The sequence below is a fragment of the Neltuma alba genome, unplaced genomic scaffold, assembly GCF_004799145.2.
Source record: "Neltuma alba isolate B1F8T4 unplaced genomic scaffold, ASM479914v2 tig00012772_pilon, whole genome shotgun sequence".
NCBI lineage: Eukaryota > Viridiplantae > Streptophyta > Magnoliopsida > Fabales > Fabaceae > Neltuma > Neltuma alba.
In genome coordinates this window covers 297,035-320,750 of record NW_021637180.1, presented here as the reverse complement: position 1 = coordinate 320,750, position 23,716 = coordinate 297,035, and the positions used below count along the sequence as shown (strand labels likewise).

General features: G+C 32.5%; 1 protein-coding gene across 1 annotated transcript; it reads right to left on the bottom strand.

The window, feature by feature from the left end:
• Positions 1 to 22,039, bottom strand: LOC114730878 (TMV resistance protein N-like). Its single transcript, XM_028917980.1, has 6 exons — positions 21,717 to 22,039; positions 7,961 to 8,180; positions 7,666 to 7,865; positions 1,164 to 2,282; positions 780 to 1,077; positions 1 to 666 (listed from the first exon to the last, which is right to left on the bottom strand). Exons 1-6 carry the CDS (start codon positions 22,037 to 22,039, stop codon positions 1 to 3), a joined length of 2,826 nt encoding a protein of 941 aa, XP_028773813.1.
• Positions 22,040 to 23,716: the final 1,677 nt, after the last annotated feature.

Genomic DNA, 23,716 nt, shown 5'->3' with positions numbered 1-23,716 from the left:
TCAAGAACGACAAAGACGGCGGCAACAAAAACTTTTTGGAGCTTGAAGGCCTTTGAAGAAGGGATAAGCAACTCCATGATGATGAAGATTGTGTTTCGCTATTGTAGTCACTAAATGATAACCCTGTATAGCAATCCCACTCAAATCCAGCTCTTCCAAAGCTTCATTTTCATTCAAATTCTCTGGCAGCCTTGAAAACTTCGAGCATTGAGACAATTTGATAACTTTCAGAGCTTTCAACTTACTAACACTACATGGAAGACAGACCAGCTTTTTGCAGTTTGTCAAATTTAATTCAACGAGACCAATCAAATTACCCAACGATTGAGGTAGTTTGGCTAGAGCAGTCTTCTCTAAATCAAGCTTCGATAGACATGTCATATCTTTTCCAAACTCAGGAAGTTTTCTAACTTTTGAACAACCTGATAGAATAAAAGTCTCCAAGCTATTCATCTCAAATTTTTCTGGAAGCGTTTTAACTTCTTTGCAATCTTTCAAGTCAACAGTGACAAGTTTCTTGTGTTGCCCAAGAGACTGGTGAATTTTAACCAAGTTAGAACACCCTTGAAGAATCAACTTTTCAAGATGAGGAATTCCATCAAAATTCGGGGTTTTGATGAGGTATTCTGAATGAGATAGATCAATGGACTTCAAGCTTCGAAGAGACTAACAATAAGGGAAAAAAGAAAAAGAAAGAATAGATCACAAACCAGAGACTAATTATAATTATAATTTACTAAATTGTGGATAAACAATTTAAATAAAAGGACTATAGTTACCTGTTTTCCTCTCCATAGTTCTTTTAACTTGCTATGTCGCATTTTTAGCACAACAAGTTGATTGAGTTGAGGTTGACTTGGCAAATAAAATAATGGATACCCCTCCCATTCTATGATTTTCAACTCTTTGGAAAGAGACTTGAGTCCAAGCGGAAGATTCAGTTGGCAATGTGAAACATATGAGTGACTTGAAATGATAAGTAACTTGAGATTACTCAGTTTTGAGAAGGCTTCAGGATCCCAAAATGCATCACATGACTTTTCTAATGTTAGCATTATTCCCCGGGTTGCTTCTTCCCTATAAAACAACAAGTCAAGGTAAAAATGTATAAAAGCCATGCAATAAATTATTATAAGAGTGCACAAACACAAGAACTTTGGAACGTCACCTTATTTCCTCCTAATACATGATTGGCATCATCCAAGGACAATATCCTAGAAAGCTTGCTGGCATCACCAGATGATTCTTGATAGACAACATGTTTAGCCATATTTTGCAGAATTTCATGCACCCGCAAATGCCCTTCATAATTAATTACTAGTGATTTGTCAATAAGAACCCTTATTCCAATTTTTGGGTGAAGATCCTTATCCAATGTTTCTAAAATTTGTATGATATGATCTTCGTCCATCCCATTGAAAAAGCAAGCAATATCCAAGAATATAGTCTTCTCATTAAGCTCTAATCCGTGAAGACTCACTTCAAGTATCTTGGAAATGTCCTCTGGAAGACATTTCTCGAACTTAGCTAGTGCATCTTCCCATTCCTCTATCGTTCTTTTGCAAAGAAATGAACCTAACACTTCGAGTGCTAAAGGAAGGCCTCCAGCATATTCAATGACGGTTCTAGCAAGGTTCAAATAATCTTCATTAGGTTGCCCTTCTTTAAAGGCATTTTGAATGAGAAGTTCAAGGGACTCGCTATCACTCAAGAATTCAATGTGATATATAGCACTATCAGATACACCATATGATGATAGCAAATGCTTATCCCTTGTTGTTATCACTATTATGCTCCCTTTGCTGAACCATCCTTGCCTTGGAGCCAACTTCTCAAGTTGGCTAACATGACTCACATCATCAAGGACAAGTAGAATTTCTCTGTCGGTTAACTTCCTTTTTATTAACTCCATTGCTTCATAAAAATCAGCCACTTCTATACTCCTTTTGTACAAAGATAAAAGAAGTTTTCTTTGCAACGAAATCAAACCATCTTTTTCACATACCTCTCTAATATTATCAAGGAAGCAGTGAATCTCAAAGTTTTTGCTCTTTCGCTTTCGTTCTCGCTCATAAAAGGCTCTAGCAAGAGTTGTTTTGCCTACGCCTCCTGCACCCCATATTCCTATAAACCCAACTTCTTCTGATTCCCTTGCTATGATTGAATTCAATTCATCTAATTTTGGTTCAATTCCAATTAACTTGCCAAGATCAGATGCTGATTTATCAAGTAACTTTGACCCGATTTCATCAGCAATGCTTTCAATGAATTCTGTTTCATACCTGCATATGAAAATAAAATTATAAAGTGTAAATTTTTTTGCATAAACAATCCCAAAAAAAAAACTAGGTAATGTGAGATGTGAAGAAAACATGACCACAAATTTAGCAGTTTTAAGTTTACCATGAAACGTAGTTTAAATTAGTTGGGAACAGGCGATAATTTCATTTATAGAAGAGTTTGTACATTGCCTCTAGTATTTACAGACACAGACGATTATGTTTATTTGTCCACACATTAATAACTCCTAGATATTCAAATCATTTAATTAACACATCATAGTTTGAGCTCCTCTTTTCTGGTAATCCGTTTTATTTATATTTGAGTATTTTTTTCCTTAATTTTATTTAAGCAACTTTTCACAGAACACATTGTCAGATTAAAAGTTCAAATTTAACGCCATTAACGTTTTCGACCGTCAAAAACATAATAATTATTGTGTTGTAATTTTACTATATATTGTATGTATGTGTTTATATATATATATATATATATATATTCAAGAAAATGACCATTTCAGAATTCCATCATTAATTGAGTTTAATTGCAAAACCTAAATCATTTACGACCAATAAAGTACTACAGTTGTACTAGAAATCTATTTCACCAAGAAGTATAAACACAGGTCTACAATTAAATAAAGGCCGAAATATAAATAACTCCTCCTAATTTTAATTCTCTTACATACAACATCTCTTACCTTTGCAAGTTTAAAAATCACGCCCTCAACTTTCATTGTCTGACATTTAACCCTTTACCATTAAAAAGACGGTTAAATCTCATAGAATAGATGTGCATATAATTTTATTATTTTACTAATTTATCCTAATTTTAAACTCATAATTACACTAAAGAGCATTTTTGTAATTCTACTAATAATTATTCCTAATTCTACTCTTGCCTAATCATTTTGCTCTTTCGGGCATTCCCACCTTGTCTTGGTTTAGCTGGCTAGCAAGGTTCTGAAATTCTAGGACATGAAAGAAAACTCAATTGAGAATTGATTAATCCTACACATCGCCTTATTCGCTCTCCTTCGCGGGTTTGTTTGGTTGGAGGGGAGGGGAGGGAAGCCAAAATGTCCCCTCCCCCTCCTCTCCCCTTCCATTTTAGCTCCCCTCAAATTGGGGGTTTTTAGAGGGAAGTTAAATTTTTGGGTCATTATATCGTTATAGTTTTTTTAATATTCCACTACTACTCATAAAATATATTCGTATAATATTTATTTCAAATAAAAATATATTATCTTAAGTAAAAAATAAAAAATATAAATTATTATAAATAAAAATATATTATTACAAAAATTAATTAAAAATAAAAAATTATTTAAATAAGAAATTATAAAATTATAAAATTAATTGTTTTTTATAAATATATTATTTATTAAAAATATTTTAAAACTGAAAAAAGGATAGCCTAAAGAGAATAAAATTTCATTTTTCTTAGAGCATATAAAATTTGTTAATTTGATTATTTCAAATATATTATTATATTAATTAGAATAAAAAATTACTGTACCAATTTTTAATGCATATATTAACATGATAAGACTGAGTTTTCATTAAATTATATAATTTAAAGTAAAATGTAAATTAATTTGTATAATATTAATATATCAATAAAAAATATAAACTAATATGTAAGGGTAAAATGGTAAATTGATTATTACTATCCCTCCCATCTCCTCCCTCCTTGAACCAAACAAGGGATTAATTAAATATCCTTTCCTCTCTTCTTTTTTAATCAAATCAAACAAGGTGAGGATAAAACCTCCCCTTCCTTTCCCTATCCCACCGTCCCCTCAAACCAAATAGGCCTAAGCGAGCAAACTGATTTTGAAGACTCTAAGGGTTGTTTGGCTCAATAAAAAGAAGATAAGGGAGGGATTTTAATGGAATGAAGGGGAGGGAAGGAAAGTGGAAGGATTTTAATATGAGCTTGTTTGGATTTATAAAAAAAGAGAGGAGGGGAAGAGTTTTAATATTACCTTGTTTGGTTTATGATGGGAGGGGAGAGAAAAATATTTTAACATGGACAATTTTGACCTTATTTCATTTAAGATATGGGCATAATAGTTACAACATGGCAAAATATGGATATAATAGTCACAACATGGTAAAATATTGCCTTTTTCCTCCAAATCCTCCCAATTTTGGAGGAGAGGTTGAAAAGGGGAGAGAAGAAATTTTTTTAAAAAATTTTCCCTCCCCTCTTAAAATTTGTGTGTTGCTGAACAAAGAAAAATGATTAAAATCCTTCCCCTTCCCTTCCTTTCCTTTCCTCCCAAATCCCTCATACCAAACACACCCTAATTAAAAATTAATCTCAAGTGCCAAAACGCAGCTTCTGGGATATGGAGTATTTGCATTCTGGGAAGCCAATGACATTAGGTGATGCATTTCTCATATAAAAATAAAGAATCTAGATTGATATTAACAGACTCTAAACAAGCAAGCTTGAATGATGGATTTTTTTTATATATACAAAATGACAAAAAGATGAATAAAGACGTTGCAAAATGGGAGGACTTGCTAGCTAGGGTAGGCTAAAAGAACCATACGATTGGGTGAGATTGGGACTAGAGTTATTATTGGCAGAATTCCATAATATTTCTTGATGTAATTATGAGTTTTAAATTTAAATAAATTAGTAAAAATTGCATGTCATCTACTAAATATTTTTAGGGGTTAAATATCAAACAATAAAAATTAAGGATACTTATTTATATTTTGGATTTAAATAAAAAGATAAAAACGTTAATCACCCTTCTGTTTTAGTCCCAAACGTCAGCGGAAAAAAGAACACAACCGGAGAAATGAAAGAAAGATGAAGATAAAAAAAAGATGAAGAATTGAGAAGAAAAAAAAAACAGAGAGAGAAAAAACCATTCGGACCCTTGGCCTCGTCATCTTATTGAGCCGGTCTTCTTTCTGGGTAAACGCCGAGTCCCTCGCACATTTCTTCGACTTTCTAAAACGTAAAGCCAGGTTGCAAGAGCACGAGGTTTTCGATTTAGGGGTAAAAATATTTTTATAATGTACAAAATAAAAATATATAAAAAAATTTATCTCGTTTTACTTAAAAAATAGTTTTTTCAAAAACACCTTTTCGCTGGAACTTGGAATTTGGAACTGAAAGGGCTGTGCTAAGGAAGAGGAGTGTTTGTATCGCCGCCCTTCATTTCAAACGGATGGTCACGATTTATTGCCTTTTTATTGATTCAACAGTGATATGTCACATCCTTCTCTCACACTTTTCTATATAAACTCATTTTTGCTTTTTAGGTCCCAAGTCATTTGGAAATTGAAAACTCATATTATTATTATGTAATATACTCTGTTGGCGCCCAGTGGAGAAGCAGGGGAAAGATTTTTTTTTTTCACCCCTAATATAAAGTTATGCAAATTATATAGAGAAAACGACAAAAAAAAGAAGTAAAAAATTATTACATTTCGATTCAAGTACTTAGGAGATTAAAATTTCAAAAACAAAAAAGTGATACTTGATTTGATATTGTGTAGATATAGTTAAATGACAAAATGTCCTTATATCGAAACATTTATTAACAAATTGTGAATTAGTAATAACAAGTATTAAATAATAAATGAGAAAAGATATACTGATAATAACAAGTTATTTATTAATAAGTTGTAAATTAATAATGATAAATATTGAATAACCAATAACAAGAAATATACTAACAACGACAAATTTGATTTTTTTTGTAAAAAATCGGACACAAGAATATTTTAATCAGTTACTATATTTGTAAAATATCAGATCATGCGTTATTTTTTTTCTTGAGATTTTAAACTTTTAGATGCCAAAATTGAAATACTACAATTTCTAACTTGTTTTTTTGTTATTTTCCCAACTATATAATTGTTTATTTATTCTTTTAATTCTTATGTGTATTTTACTGCTAATATTAATTGTTTTTTTTTATTTTTTAGATAGAGTTCAATTGGAAACATATTACATCTTTTATTTAAATATTATTTTTATCACTAAATCTTGATATTTATGTAGATTTTAATCCAATTACGGAAGTTTCATGAGGAGCGTTTAAGTTTCAGGTTTGATTTGTTTCTTGTGAGCGTTAGGTTAGTGAGTGGAGAATTGTCTGAGCTTCAATAGGTTATACTTTAATATTAGCTTAGCAAAGGGCGACCAGAAAAAATGGTTTTCCCTACCACTTATATATCCTAACCGAGCCCAAATCCAAACCACTGATTAAATAGACTTATTGACCGTTCTACTTTTTAATACCTTGGTTTTACCTCAATTACGTACATAAACATCATTTCTATTTTGAAAACATAAATAAAACCCCCTCAAAATTGTAATGCATCTTATACATTATTTTTATCCTGTCAATTGTTAATTAACCATTAAATTTAACTTTTAAACTTTTGTTTTACCAAAAATACCTCTATTTGACATAAAAAATTATTCAAATATTTATATTTGTCAAAAACATAATTTTTCATATAATAGAAAATAATGTTAATTCATATATTTTCAAAATTTCTAAATTGTTATAAAATTTATTAATTATTAATTATGATTATTTAACGAAATTGTATAATTTTATCTTTTTCATTGCATGTATTGAAATATACTTAAATACATTTTAAGAGATTATATAAATAAACTAAAGTTGTAATTTAAAATTTTTAAACATATTTTTGTAATAAAAATTTATAAATTTAAAAATATATTTGTTGGGCTGAATTTATAAACGCATTTAGTCAAATATATATTTATTAAAAAAATTACTGTAATTCTTAATGTTTTTATATATATGTTAAGCTTTTATCCCATTATGATAAAAACAGTAAAAAAATAATTATTTACAAGAAAAAATTAAGGAAAAAAAGAAAACACTTAAAATTTTGAAAATAATTTTAATCAAAATTAGAAATTGAGTATAAAAGTTAAATTAGAAAATAAATATTATTTTAGTACAAATTTTAATTAAAAATATTTTTAAAAGATATTTTTAATAAAGTTAATAATTTAAACTTAAATGTATTTTTTCAAAATAAATAAAAAGTTTATATAATTAAGATAAAATAAACTAAAGTATTTTATATTTAAGTAAATGATATTTATAATATTTTTTAGTCAAATCTTCATGCAGGGCACCCCCACCTATTTTAGGGGCTCAGGCCCCCTGCATAAGACGCACCTTATCCTTAGTAGAATAGATCCCACAATCTCCTCAATAAGAGGGGATGTGGGTTGCCATTTTGTTTTTTTTTTTTGGGGGGGGACCTTGATTAAACTATAATTTAGGATATATTTGAATATTTAGTTATCTACACCCTTATTTTTTTAACAAAAAAAGAAGGAGATGATAATTAATGAGAGAGTGGAAGTTACCGATTTTTTGAGTCCCAGCCAGATAAAGCAGCAACTTTTTTTAAAGCATCTCTCCACTTTTGCACTTTTATTTTGTCTTCAGCAAATCTTTCTTCATGCTTTGTGAATGCTTCTGCAAAACTTCCTTTTTGTTTCCTAACATTAGAAGGATCTACACCGTGAAATATCGGAAATACTTGAAGACTTGTCTCTTCCTTTATCTTTTGAAGCTCATCCAAACACCAAGTTGAAGAAGCATAGTTTGGGGAGAGCACAACAATTGCACCATGAGATTCATCAATTGCTTCTACTAAACCTGATTAATAGATTCTCCCCTTTCAAGTTCTTCGTCATCTCGGAAAGTTCTCAATCCTTTGCGTTTTAAAGCAGCATACAAATGATCAGTAAAATTTTTCCGAGTATCTTCCCCTCTAAAGCTCAAAAACACATCATACTTCCTTCTCTTAGTTGAAGCGGAAGAACTTGAAGAACCCCCAACTCCATCAGCATGACGCACCATCGCAAGGATTTGGAATCTGAACCCAAACAAAAGTAAAAACACAAAACCAGAAAGAATAATACATATATAAAGGCAAAACAAAAAAAAAAGAAAGAAGAAAGAAAGAATAATACATATATAATAGGAGCTTCAACAAAGAGTGCAGCAATCAATCCAATGCGAAGCCTTGAGATAGGCGTTGGGTATATTAAAACAAGATATAATAGAAACATCAACAGACAAGGTTCTTCTCACCGCAAGAGTCATCTACTCTTCACGAATAATTTGAAAGCAACATTTCACAGATCTAAACAAGTCATTTCGGTGATCATAATTGAAGAAAGGAGAAGGGGAGAAAGTAGAAACCTGAAAGAGGAAATAATATCAAAAGATTTGTTCGACTCCCACCGGCCTGATATAAGATGAGGCCCAGCGGCCTGGTATAATTTTATAGAATGAAAAATGGAGAAACAGTGAGAAGGAAAGTGGTGGCAATGAGCTCATATCTTTGTCCTCTCTTCAGTCTTTGGGACCTCAAATTTGAAAGCGTGTTACGCACGAAAATACAGTGTTCCATTTTGCTGAAGGGCAGAACCATGGGTCCCTATGTCAGTTATTAGGTTTTCCTTTTTACTTTTTTGTCACAAGACTTAATAGGAGCAAGGGAAAACCAGAGCATTCCTCTTTTAATTTCCACACATTCAAAGATAGAGAAACGTATAATGATTTTCAAGAGATAGTGCGATTCTAAAATGACTAGTATGATTTTCAACACAAACATGATTATTGTAAAAAATCATCATTTATGATTAATGATTATATGATTATAGAAATAAAAATATACTTTTTAAAATTAAAAGACCAAACTAAAACCTTATATAAAGTTAAAGAATCAAATGTATACTTTATCACTAATTAATTAATGTCTTTATTTATTTCTTTACTTATTTATATTGGTAAATCATATATATCTCTAGCTTGCCGCTCATGCCACTTAATATTATCAAACATGCAAAATAATGGCGAGGAATGTCAAGCATAAAAATGTTTACAAATGAGGGAGGATAACTGTTTATATGAATATGAAGACTAATTCGTGATACTTTGCCCATTTAAATCAAATTTATTTGTTCAGCTAGTTCTCTGAAGTATGAGAAGATCAATGCCTAATTTGGGCAAAATATTAAAGGGTACTTTCACTAATAATCCTATACAAGAGAATTTTCATTAGGAAATCCATCAAATTGCATCCCACCATGCGAAATCATTATCTATGATTAAGCGCATGGCTATAGCCGGCATCCGGAATATCGTAGAAGCACTCTAAAAAAAGTACTTTCACATAAGTCAAAATTTTTCTCACATATTTATCTTAAATATCATAAAATTACTTTTGAAAAGCTAAACCAAACACCTCTGATCTACCAGCCTGTTACAAATTTTATAGAAAGAAAAATGGAGAAACAATGAGAAGCAAAAATGGTGGGTGTGAGCTCAAGTCTTCTCTTTTCTTCAGTCTTTGCGCGTTCAAATTTCAAACCGTGTGACGGACGGAGCTACTGTTTTCCATTTTAATTTGCTGAAGGACAGAACCATGTGACCCTACCTCAGTGCTTTGTTAGACTCGATTTTACCTTTTGCAGGCATGTATGTGTGAGAAAACGACCAAAAAGACTTAGGAAAGACTTGCTTTTATTTTATCATCGTGTTCTAGGCTGCACGACTTACGAGTCCCCTACTATATGTTGCTTCGTTTTGGAATCCAAGGGAAGAAGGCGAAGACCAGAGCATTCCTCTCTTAATTTCCAATTTATTCCTCGGATTCACATTCAAAGAAAGAGCACCAAAGTGCAAGCTTAAAAAAAAAAAATTCAATCCCAGCAAATTAGCCAGTGAGGTGGGAGAACTAACCTATACAGGACTCGTAACAATGCACCCTCTTCAAGAGTCTAATTTCTAAATACTGGTTTTACTAGATAGGAAAACCTCTTAAACTTATAAACTGTAATACTTCTTGTTTTTAATATAAGAGCTAGTTGGGGATTCAATTTTATTTTAAATATACTACTCTAATCTATATTTTTTTATATTTATTTATTTTGCCCCCAAGTAATCTCTGATGATACAATAATTGTTTCAATACATATAATTATTAAAGATATTTTAGAAAAAATAGCATCTATTTACTACAAATAATTAACTAAACTAATTTTTTTTATGTTTGTAAATTAGTTTTCAGCTCCTACATTAAATACCAGAGGTAGTATTTTCCTTTTGAGGCTGCAAACTTATGGCCCCCCTCTTTTTGGATAAGGAAATAAGACAGAGAAACTCTAAAATATTCTAAAACTCAAATATTTTGTAAAGCCAGTTTGTCATCTCTATAAAGTAAAAGCAGAGGAGTGAAATTTTCTTAATCCGCTCAACAATTGGCTCATTGTGGTTATTATAGCCAAGTTGGTATGCCAGGTAAATGCAGAGTTGAAAGATTAACCTTTTTTCCCTTTTATTTAATGGCCACGAGAAGTCTTAGGCAAAGGAAATTGAAAGTGGAAGTAGTAGAAAGTGAATCAGCTGAGCACATTTTCCTCTTTCCCTTTATAGCGCCATACTGAAATCTAAAAGCCCAATAATCATATGGATAAAAAAAGCCATTTAGAGACTAATACAAAAGATGAGAAAAGGGCAACAAACGGACTATTTGAGCTTCGGAGTAATGAGAAATATTTAGAGGGTGCGAGGGCATTATAGTCCATCCATCCCTTATTATAAAATTTAAATTTTTGCCTTGGTTGGTTGTTTTTATAAAATATTCTTTGGATTTGGCTGAATATTAAATGTAAAAAGTACATTTTTTTTTTTACTTTTAACTAATTTTAATAGTTTTCTTAAGTCATGCAATTTGATTATTTGAATCTTATAATAAGAGACAGATAGAATACTTTTTAGGACAAACTAATTTGAAAGTCCTTATAATTTATCTCTTTTTTTTAATGTGGTCCTTACATTTTAAAAGCTTATAAATCACTCCCTATAATAACCACCAGTAGCACCATTGTCCTCACAGTTAAGAATAAAAGGAAGTCATAACGTACTGCTTTAATACTTTTACACATATCTATGCACAAAGCTTCCCGTAGCAATTATAAAGCTGACAAAGTTATGGGATGGTCGATATAGCACCTTAACTTGTAACCTCTTTAATTTTTAGGGATAGAATCATTTTAAAACCTGTAATAATTTTTTTAAGTACCTATTTCTCATTTATCTCTAATTTTTTGACACCTTCTTATATTTTAAATAATTCAATTTCCGCCATTATTGATAATTAGCCAAAACTCTAGGAATTTCATCAATTTGTTCTAGGGATATTTTCATTATTTTTTACCTCATACGGGTCTCAAAACCTCATTTCTCTTTTTTTTTTGGAATTTTTTGAAATATTTGGGCCCAAGCATCATTGCTCAATTTTCAATCGAAACTTTTCAAATTTACATTTAGGTCCTTGTTTAGGTTTAACCTCAGGAATCCTTCCACTAAGATTCCCAGCACAACCTCTGACTCTTAATCATCTCCAATTCCCATACTTAAGTCCTTAAGATTTCATCGGAGTCTCTAACCTGCTCCCGTTTCGCAGTTTTAGAAAATTCTTACTTTGCGATTTGGTCTCTAGAAATCGTCTTGTCCTTCCAAGGAATTTTTAGAACTCCTGCTAATGAGGGTCTAATAGCCCGTTCATTTTAGGCTAACTCTGGTACCTTTAGGCCCAAAATTCGGGATGTTACAATGGCCACTTTAATTTTGATGAGCAATTATCAAGCTTTAGTATGTGATAATAATTAAGCTAGAACTTAAAAAAAGATATATATATATATATATATATATGTCTATAAACGAATTCATAAAGAATGAGCAGGCACAAAGCAATTATAAAAAAAGGTTTATGAATAATTTAATTTAGAGTTAAGGTATATCCAGCATGCTAAAATATTTTTTCAAGTGTGCCCAGCACCTTAAATTATTTTTTAATGCATGCAGCATCTTAAAGAATTTTTTTCATAGGCGTTTAGCACTCCAAAATACTTTTTGGTGTATCCAAACCAAGAGAAAAAAAATTCTAGGATGATGAATGAACCACAAAATACTTTAATGTACTGGATACACAAAAAAAAAAATTTGAATGCTGAATGCAGCTTAACCTTTAATTTATTAACTACTTTTATGGTTTTCTTAAGTTATGCAATTTGATTATTTAAATCTTATAATAAGGGCGGATAGAGTACTTTTTAAGAAAAACTAATTTGAAAGTCCTTATAATTTATCTCTTTTTTCAGTGTGGTCCTTACAGTTTAGACGCTTATAAATCACCATTTGCACAGTTAGTCCCTACAATCGGCACTCTTCCTCCTCCTCCTATCACAGGTTACTGTAGTGTTAATATTAACTGGATAAGGAATATATGCCATATGAGAAATTATTTGCTGCTGCCATATTATTCTTTACCTCTTTTTTTTCCCCCTTGATGAACAAAAACGGGGGCAAACAAAGTAACCATATATTTTTGCTTGTTTCCATTATACTTTTCCGATTCTAAATATAAGACCTTTATATACACTAGCATAAGGGTCTTACATTTAGGACTGAAAAGTACAAAACTATTATTTAGCCCAAAAACTCCTACAAGAAGATATCACCCAACTCTCCTGAAAGACTGGAGGAGGGAGAGAGGTTGGGGAATTGAAGAGTTTGTTGCCACACTGCTCACTGAAGGACAGAGGTTGAGGAATTCAAAATCATATTAAAACTACAAGTATTGTTGGATTAGTTTTCCCTATGAAACTTCTTTATGTTACTTCAAAATAGTGTACTGTATGGAGTGGTTGATACATTTTCAAAGTTGAATGTGCTAACTTCCAAGCATATCAAATTCACAGGCGGGGCCTAATTTGGGCAATATGGCTTCTTTTGTTTTACTTAAGTTCATTTTGGTGCAGTAATATATTAAAACTTGGTCAAAATGGTTTAACTGTTAAACATGAAGAATAGCCTGATACCTTGTTCGGTTCGCTTCACCATTTTTTACGATTATAACACTGTGCCTCGCCTTTATTTCTGACGCCACTGGCAATATTACAAGAGTTTTGCGCTTTTCCTTTCGTAACTTCTAAGCTCAAACATTGCAAACAAATTACAGTGTTTTATGTGGATCACTAACTCTGGACCATGGAATTAAAAATTTCAGGGACCTTAACCCATTGCATGATATTATTCATCAGCAGGGTTGCAAGGAAAAGTACTTTGGGAGCATAATTCCTCGTGGCCTAAAATAAGCTGAGGTAACTGCAAACATATTAGTTTGCAACTTTAAAGTTATCAAGTGCAACTTTGGATCTGTTCAACTTAGCAATTCTTTGATTTCTTTCTATAATGATATAGGTTTCTTAACAGAACACAAATTTCTTGCAGCTTTTACCATGGGGAGGGAAGCTCACAAGCGAGTCACATGGACCAAGTTTCCTTCAAGCCCAGAAAACTAAAATACCATAAAATTACTTTTGAAAAGCTAAACCAAACACCTCTGATCTACCAGCCTGTTACAAATTTTATAGAAAGAAAAATGGAGAAACAATGAGAAGCAAAAATGGTGGGTGTGAGCTCAAGTCTTCTCTTTTCTTCAGTCTTTGCGCGTTCAAATTTCAAACCGTGTGACGGACGGAACTACTGTTTTCCATTTTAATTTGCTGAAGGACAGAACCATGTGACCCTACCTCAGTAGACTCGATACCTTTTGTGGCATGTATGTGTGAGAAAACGACCAAAAAGACTTTGGAAAGACTTGCTTTTATTTTATCATCGTGTTCTAGGCTGCACGACTTACGAGTCCCCTACTATATGTTGCTTCGTTTTGGAATCCAAGGGAAGGAGGCGAAGACCAGAGCATTCCTCTCTTAATTTCCAATTTATTCCTCGGATTCACATTCAAAGAAAGAGCACAAAGTGCAAGCTTAAAAAAAAAAAAAATCAATCCCAGCAAATTAGCTAGTGAGGTGGGAGAACTCACCTATACAAGACGCGTAACAATACACTCTTTTTAAGAGTCTAATTTCTAAACACTAACTTTACTAGATAGGAAAACCTCTTGAACTTATAAACTATTTTTAACATAAGAGTTAGTTGGGATTCAATTTGATCCTAAACATAAGATTTTAATATACTTTTTCTTCTATATTTATCTATTTTGCCCCCATTAAAGATATTTTAGAAAAAAATAACACTTATTTACCACAAATAATTAACTAAACTAATTTTCTTAATATTTGTAAATTAATTTTCAGCTTCTACATTAAATACCGGAGGTAGTATTTTCCTTGTGACACTGCAAACTTATGGCCCCCCCTTTTTTGGGGAAAGAAATAAGACAGAAAACCGGTCTTTGTAAGATGCAGGTGGTTTTTCCCTTTGAGAATGAGAAGAAACTCTAAAATATTCCAGAACTCTCAAATGTTTTGTAAAGCCAGTTTGTCATCTCTAAAAAGTAAAAGCAAAGCAGTGAAGTTTTCTTAATCCGCTCAACAATTGGCTCATTGTGGTTATTATAGCCAAGTTGGTATGCCACGTAAGTGCAGAGCTGAAAGACCTTTTTTCCCTTTTATTTAATTTAATGGCCATGAGAAGTCTCAGGCAAAGGAAACTGAAAGTGGAAGTAGTAGGAAGGGAATCAACTGAGCACATTTTCGTCTTTCCTTTATAGCGCCATACTGAATCCAAGAGCCCAATAATCATATGGGTCAGAAAAGCCATTTAGAGACTAATACAAAAGATGAGAAAGGGGCAACAAACAGACTATTTGAGCTTCGGAGTAATGAGAAATATTTAGAGGGTGCGAGGGCATTATAGTCCATCCATCCCTTGTTATAAAATTTAAATTTTTGTCTTGGTTGGTTGTTTTTCATAAAATATTCTTTGGATTTGGCTGAATATAAATGTATTTTTACCATTTTACCTTTCGTTAATATGCTCTCTGTTTTTTTTTTTTACTCTCATCACTTATAAATAAGGACATATTTAAAAAAAAATTACATTTTTTCATTTTTAACTAATTTTAATAGTTTTCTTAATGCCACGTTTGGTATGATGGAATTGGGAGGTATGGAAATGGAAATGGAATTGATTTCCATCAAGATGTTTGTTTGGTATGATGGAATTGGAAAATTTTCCAATTCCATTTCCACCAAAAGTGGTGGAATTGGCCTCCACCCTCACACCCCAAGATTTGTAATTCCATCTCCCTACTTTTGTTTTTACCCTCCTTAACTAGATGCAAGCGAAAGTCCGAAGGCCTTCAAGCTTATCGCCAGCGAGTACCCACCTTTGCTCCAACGACCTTCAAGCTCATCACCGGCGACTATCGACCTTTGTTCCGACAGCCTGAAGGCAATAGCGACGACTACCTCTTAGAAGTCTTTATCCTTTGACCCAAACTCTGTTCGCCTAATCTTCAAACTAAGCTCTGATTTTATAGTTTCAAATCTGACAAAATGGACAAAACCATTGAAAAATTAACCTTTGAAAACATGGGTCGTCAGTTCTAAAGAAATCGTTTGTTCTGAAGCTCGATCAATTTTTGAATCTGTGAAGAAAAATGATTTTTACTTCTTCGGTTGAAGTTCCATCAATTTTTGCATATCAGAAAAACCATGATTTTTGCTTCTACATGTGCGTTTCTTTTTCCTGGTGATAATCGATGCTTGTAGATTGATTATTTACGCCACATTGTTGATGATGTTGGGCAAAGACTCCTCGATGTTAGATTCAGGTGGCGAAGGAGGTGCTTTTTCTTTTTGAATTCTTGAGGGTGTTTTAGTATTTACACATTTTAATATATATTTTAATTGAAATTTAAATTAGATTTCCATACTTATACCAAACATGTTTTCAAACCTCATATCCATCTCCATCTCCATTTCAGTTTCCATCAAAATCAATTCCATAGTACCAAACAGGCCCTAAGTCATGCGATTTGATTATTTGAATCTTATAATAAGGCACAGATAGAGTACTCTTTAGGAAAAACTAATTTGAAAGTCCTTATAATTTATCTTAAAAGCTTATCAATCACTCCCTATAATAATCACCATTAGCACCATTAGTCCTCACAGTTAAGAATAAAAAGGAAGTCGTAACGTACAGCTCTAATACTTTTACACATAGCTATGCTCAAAGCGTCCCGTAGCAATTATCAAGCTGACAAAGTTATGGGATGGTGGATACAACACCTTAACTTATAACCTCTTTATTTTTTTCGGGGCTAGAATCATTTTTAAAACCTATGACAATTTTTTAAGTATTTATTTCTCATTTATCTCTAATTATTTGAGGCCTCCTCGTATTTTAGATAATTCAATTTCAGTCATTATTGATAATTAGTTAAAACTCTGGGAATTTCATCCATTTGTTCTAGGGATATTTTTGTAATTTTTTACCTTATACGGGCCTCAAAATCTCATTTCTCATTTTCTTGGAATTTTTTGAAATATTCAAGCCCAAGCATCACTGCTCAATTTCTAACCAAAAACTTTTCAAATTTATATTTAGGTCTTTGTTTTGGTTTAACCTCATGAATCCTTCCACTGAGGTTCTCAGCACAATCTCTGGCTCTTAATCATCTCCAATTCCTATACTCAAGTTTTTGAGACTTCATTGGAGTCTCTAACTTGCTTGTCTCACAGTTTTAAAGAATTCTTATTTTGCGATTTGGTTTTTAGAAATCGTCTCATTCTTCCAGGGATTTTCTAGAATTTCGGTCAATTGGAGTTTGGTAGCTTGTCCATTTCAGACTAACTTTGATATTTCTAGGCCCAAAATTCAAGATGTTACAGTGGCCACTTTAATTTTCTGGGTATGTAATTCTGATGAGCAATTATCAAGTTTTAGTATGTGATTATAATTAAGTTAAAATTTTAAAAAAAATATATGTCTATAAACGAATTCATAAAGAATGAGCAGGCACAAAGCAATTATAAAACAAGGTTTATGAGTAATTTAATTTAGAGTTAAAGTGCATCCAGCATGCTAAAATATTTTTTTTAAGTGCGCCCAACATCTTGAATTATTTTTTGGTGCATCCAACAACCTAAAATATTTTTTTCAGATGCATTCAGCACTCCAAAATATTTTAAAAACTTTACGGTGATGAATGCACAACAAAATACTTTAATATACTGGATACACCAAAAAAATATTTTTGAATGCTGAATGCAACTTAACCTTTAATTTATTAACTACTTTTAATAGTTTTCTTAAGTCATGCAATTTGATTATTTAAATCTTATAAGGGAGTACCTCTTAGGAAAAACTAGTTTCAAAGTCCTTATAATTTATCTCGTTTTTTCAGTGTGGTCCTTACATTTTAGAAGCTTATAAATCACCATTTGCACCGTTAGTCCCTACAATCAAGATTCCTCCTCCTCCTCCTATCACAGGTTACTGGAGTGTTAATATTAACTGTGTAAGAAATATATGCCATATGAGAAATTATATGCTGCTGCCATATTATTCTTTACCTCTTTTTTTTTCCCCTTGATGAACAAAAACGGGGGCAAACAAAGTAACCATATACTTTTGCTTGTTTCCATTATACAAAGCCATTATGAAGCCCAAAAACTTCTCCAAGAAGGTATCACCCAACTCTCCTGAAAGACTGGAGGAGGGAGAGAGGTTGGGGAGTTGAAGAGTTTGTTGCCAAACTGCTCAGTGAAGGAGAGAGATTGAGGAATTCAAAATCATATTAAAACTACAAGTATTGTTGGATTAGTTTTCCCTATGAAACTTCTTTATGTTACTTCAAAATAGTGTACTGTATGGAGTGGTTGATGCATTTTCAAAGTTGAATGTGCTAACTTCCAAGCATATCAAATTCACAGGCGGGGCTTAATTTGGGCAATATGGCGTCGTTTGTTTTACTTAAGTTCATTTTGGTGCAGTAATATATTAAAACTTGGTCAAAATGGTTTAACTGTTAAACATGAAGAATAGCCTGATACCTTGTTCGGTTCGCTTCACAATTTTTTACGTTTATAACACTCTGCCTTCCCTTTATTTCTGACGCCACTGGCAATATTACAAGAGTTTTGCACTTTCCCTTTCTTAACTTCTAAGCTCAAACATTGCAAACAAATTACAGTGTTTTATGTGGATCACTAACTCTGGAGCATAGCACTAAAAATTTCAGGGACCTTAACCCATTGCATGATATTATTCATCAGCAGGGTTGCAAGGAAAAGTACATTGGGAGCATAATTCCTCTTGGCCCAAAACAAGCTGAGGTAACTACAAACATATTAGTTTGCCGCTTTGAAGTTATCAAGTGCATCTTTGGATCTGTTTAACTTAGCAATTCTTTGACTTCTTTCTATAATGATCTAGGTTTCTCAACAGAACACAAATTTCTTGCAGCTTTTACCATGGGAAGGGAAGCTCACAAGCGTGTCACATGGATCTAGTTTCCTTCAAGCCCAGAAAAATATGATACTCCTCCGGTCCTAAATATAATTTTTATTAGTGTAAATGTCATATATTTAGGACTGGAGGAGTATTCTGTATTCTGCGTTTCAGGATTACCACAAGGTGTTAATACCATGGTCAGAGTTTTAATTCCTTTTCAAAAATATAACGTTGAGAGCAGAAAAGGTACTTGCGCTATATTACTCATACAGTCATATGATTGGTCATTTGACTATCTTACTCTTTACATATTATTAATTAAGGAAATTCTAACTTAGCATCTTTCACACACCGCATGTGGATACAGATCTCCGTATCATTTATAATCTTCCCACAAAATGTTTTAAGGAAAAAGGAGAAAATAACGGATTAATCAAACCATGGTTAGATACGTAGCGAGAGCATTTCAGTGATGCATTCTCTAAGTGTTAATATTGTCATCAATTTCAGTGATAGATGAGGATATAATGGTCCCCAAGGACATTTTAATTAAGCTTAGAAACTTCATTGTAGATTTTGCATTTCTTAAATATGAGTTTAGACTGATAATTTTCCCAATATGTGTTGGTCTTGCTACGAATTTCGTGTATTCATCAAAGCTTTAGAAGAATTGGTTAAGTGATACTGGAGCTCATAAAAGCTATTTTCCAGAATTTAAAACAGGATTTTATTGATACTAAACCTTAGGATAGGAGGTGAATTTTATTTTTATGTTTACTAAGTTATCCTGCACACTAACAATGACTTAGACTGAGAGTTCACATTACATTTGAGACGTGTCCTTTTATGGCCTTGGTTCATGGAAAATTGTGAAAAGTAGGATCCAAGTCAGGGACTTTTGAAGAAGCTTACTGGGGACACACTTACACAGGTATTACTAACTTGACCTCAGTACTTTTCCTCAACAAACTTGAAGGGCAGTTCCAAACTTTTGTTCTGTTTTTTCTGTTGTTTTGTTTCGCTCGTGGACGCAAAAATTATTTCAGCCCAATTTCTACAGAAAAGAGATTGAAATACATCCTCTCGTAACCCTTTGTTTGGTTGGGGTTTTTTAGAGTAAAGAATTCTTGTCACAATGATTTTAGATATATTAAGCCATAATGAGAAGCTTTTAAGTACCACTTTTGTTTTGTTCTCCCCCCCCCCTCATTTTTGGATACACGAGGAAAACAAAACAACATTAAAAACAGAACAAAAGTGAAAAGCCTAAACTATGTTTTCATAGAAATACGCAAGATTTTTACATACTAATTAGCTATATCTCCCTCCGTCTCATTGATACTACATCCATCCTGCAAGGAGATGTTTTTTGAAGATTGCTCTTGTATCTAACTCTTGCTTCTTGAATGCTTCTAAGACGAGATTTCACCTAACTTGTATACACAACGTACAAATGAAGTCAAAGAAAGATCGACCTTTTAGCCGAGTAAATATTATGCAGAAATTAGTCATCTATTAGTATCAACTTGTCTATAGAGTTATGTATAGCAGTTATGCATACAACATTTGTATCCTAAATTATTTTACACTTAAATAAGCTTAATAATGACAAATTTATTATAAAACATGTGCAAAATAATAAGAGTTTTGGAAGTCTACTTCTTGATTTGATTTTGTAAAATGATTTCGCGTACACTTGAGAGATTTAGCATCATTGAAGCATAAAATGTGACTTTGTAGAACAATGCAATAATGACTGACCAAGGCAAAAAATAGTATCAAGGAGCAGCAGTATCATCTAGATGATCTTCATCATATAGCACAATGTAAACAATCAGAAATACGCCTTAGCATCAAGTTTGAAATAGATGCCTGAGGCAATGCCAAAAGTTTGACATAAATGAAATTCTCCCAAAAGCAAAAAGCCTAAACTAACTGAAGCGTTCATAGAGAAACATGCAAGACCTCCTTATACTAATTAGCTATATCTGCATGGGCTTCATTGAAATTACATCCGTCCTTCAGTAAGGAGATGGTTTTTGAAGAATTGCTTTTGTATCTAGCTCTTGCTTCTTGAATTCCTCTAAGGTGAGATTTACCCAACTTGTATACACAACCTATAATGAAGTCAAAGAAAGATCAATTTTTCGGCCAGGTAAAAATCATGCAGTTAAGCATGTATATATCGTCTATCCTAAGTTCCTTTATATTTCAATAAGTCTAATAATGACAAATCTAATCGAAACTGGAGAGATTTTGGAAGGGTTTTGGAAGTCTGCTTGCTTTGATTTTGTAAAATGATTTCGTTAAGGATCGAAAACATTTACCTAGAGCTGACAGCAAAAACAAACTTTTTACAATGATGGAAAAAAAGGGCTTTCTATAACGATTTTATAACTAGTATAGATACACCTCGATTTAAAAAATCTAAAACATACCTTGGCCCCAATTCTGAAATAGACGATCAAGGGGATGCCAGAAGTTACACCCACTACCAATAGCTACAGCCTCCTAAATCAATATTAGATTCATCTCTTGATTTTTGCCGTCTTTCAACTTTTCTGCACAAAACGTGCCACTCATACTTGCTTATTTTAAACAGTACTGAATTATAATATATAGTGTAAAATGATATTTCAAGTTGGTTCACTCACATCAAAACAAGAACATTGAATATGTATAATATATAGTGGGCCCATGGCAATTGGATCCTATATATATATATATATATATATATATATTATTTCCTCCTAGACCCTTTCCTATGTATGGTCCTTAACACGTACAAATGACTAGGTAAAATTTTCTTCAGCTTATGACTTGTGCCACAAATCAAAGGGAATACATAAGATATGGTTTGACCTTTGATAGACTGTTGAAACTAAATTATGTCCTACAAGTAAAAGGCAACAAAATAAAAACAAATTTCCAAGATATGAAAACAAACCCAGCCAATACTCTGAATTGAGCAACTGCTATGGAAATGAAATAATTAACGAAATATAATATTTAGATGAATTGAAAGACTATATTGAATTAACATATCAATGAAAAATTCAAATATCCATCAAGCATGCATTAATATAAAATATAAAGTTTAATCTAAAACCAGAAGGGTTGATCCACGTACCTTGGAAGTATAGACTCATCTTCTTCAGCAACGAACTGGTCATGAGATCTCGAGCATTGAATATAACCTCCATCTTTCCTATCTTCAGTGAGTATAACATCAGTGGCCTGCAATATTTCCATCATTGTCTCAGGGCCCAGTATTTCCAGACCCATTGCTCCATTAAGTGCTCTTTTGGCTAGTAAATCAGCAATGCCATTGCCGTCTCTGTGAAAGACCTGCATATCCACTGACCAATCCCACTCTAACATCCCTTTGATTTCCATGATCACAGCAATATCCTTGTGCGTCTCAGGAAACAAAGGGAAGTTTTGCAGAAGCATTCATGAAGCATGAAGAAAGATTTGCAAAGATGGAGGGATGCTTTAGAAAAAGGGATGCTTTGGAAGATGTAGGTGGTTTTTGCCTTTGAGAATGCGAAGAAACTTTAAAGTATTCCAAAACTCTCAAATATTTTACAAAAGACTGTTTGCTATCTCTAAAAAGTGAAAGCAAAGTAGTACTCTTTAACAGAGTTGTACTGGATCTTAAAGCTCATTGTGGTTTACTATCACGAAAAAGGCCCAATAACCATATGGATCAGAAAAGCCATTTGGAGACTAATACAAAGGATGAGAAAATGGCCAAAACATCCTATTTGGGCTTTGGAGTAATTGAAATATTTAGAACGTGCGAGTGGATTATACTACATCCGCCTTTTATTATAAGATTCAAATTTTTGCATTAATTCATTTCTTGTTACAAAATAACCTTTTAAATATTAAATACATTTTTATCATTTTTCCCTTCATTAATATATTCTCTCATTATTTTTTCCCAAAACATCTCTCTCTCTCTCTCTAACTCTCACCTAGCCACTTTTACGCAAGGATATATTTGAAATAAAAAATATATTTCCTACTTTTGACTAATTTTAATAGTTTTATTAAGTCATGCAATTCGATTGCTTGAACCTTATAATAAATTATGGATAGAGTACTTTTTAGAAAAAAATAATTTGAAAGTGCTTATAATTTATCTATTTTTTTAGTGCGGTCCTTACACTTTAAAGGCTTATATATCACCCTTTGCATCGTTAGTTCTTACAGTCAACCTCCCGCAGCTTACTGAAGAGTTAATAATCAACTCGATAAAGAATATGCCAAATAAGAAATTATTGCTGCTGCCATATTATTCTTCACCTCTTTTTTTTTTTTTTTTTGGGGGGGGGGGGGGACAGAGGCAATGAAAGTAACCATCTACGTACGTTTGCTTGTTTCCATTATACAAAGCCATTATTAAGCCCAAAAATCTCCTCCAACATGGTGTCGCCCAACTCTGCTGAATTCTAAAGGACTGGTGGAGGGAGAGAGGTTGGGGAATTGAAGAGTGTGTTGCTAAACTGCTCACTGAAGGAATTCAAAATCATATTAAAACTACAAGTATTGTTGGATTAGTTTTCCCAATAAAACTTATTTATGCTTCATATTAAAGTACAAAATAAGCCTTATATTTAGTAACGGAGGGAGTATATATTTTCTATCATAAGTTGTTTTATACTTAAATAAGCCTAATACTCACAGACCTAACAGAAACGTGCAAAATAATGAGTTTTGGAAGCCTACTTCTTGCTTTGGTTTTGTAAAATAATTGAGTAAACTTGAGAGATTTAAGCACCCATATTGAAGGAACATAAGATTTGTTGATGGATTATTTCCTTTGATGCACGATACTGCCTTGCAATCATATCATGGATTCATGATTGGGCCAGGGCAAAATATAGTAACAAGAAGCAGGAAGTATCATTAAGATAATCTTCATCATCTGGTACTATTTTCTTGAGTTTCTCAAACAGAAGCAGACCAGCTTTGGGTCAGAGTCTTGAGGGCAAAATATGGCAGCGATGATAAGGTTGGGTAACAAGAGAAAGCTCGCAATGCGTCTCACCTCTGGAAAAGCTTAGTAAGCATCAGGGCAGAAATTATTTTGGGAGTAAAATGGAACCTCGGTGATGGGAAAGG

Coding starts and splice junctions, on each gene's coding strand:
- LOC114730878 (XM_028917980.1), bottom strand. CDS start 22,039: ATGCTTCTGCAAAACTTCCCTTTGTTTCCTGAGACGCACAAGGATATT. Junction 8,181..21,716: donor GATGAGTCTATACTTCCAAG/GTACGTGGATCA, acceptor GTTTGGGTTCAG/ATTCCAAATCCTTGCGATGG. Junction 1,078..1,163: donor TTAGGAGGAAATAAGGTGAC/GTTCCAAAGTTC, acceptor GTTGTTTTATAG/GGAAGAAGCAACCCGGGGAA.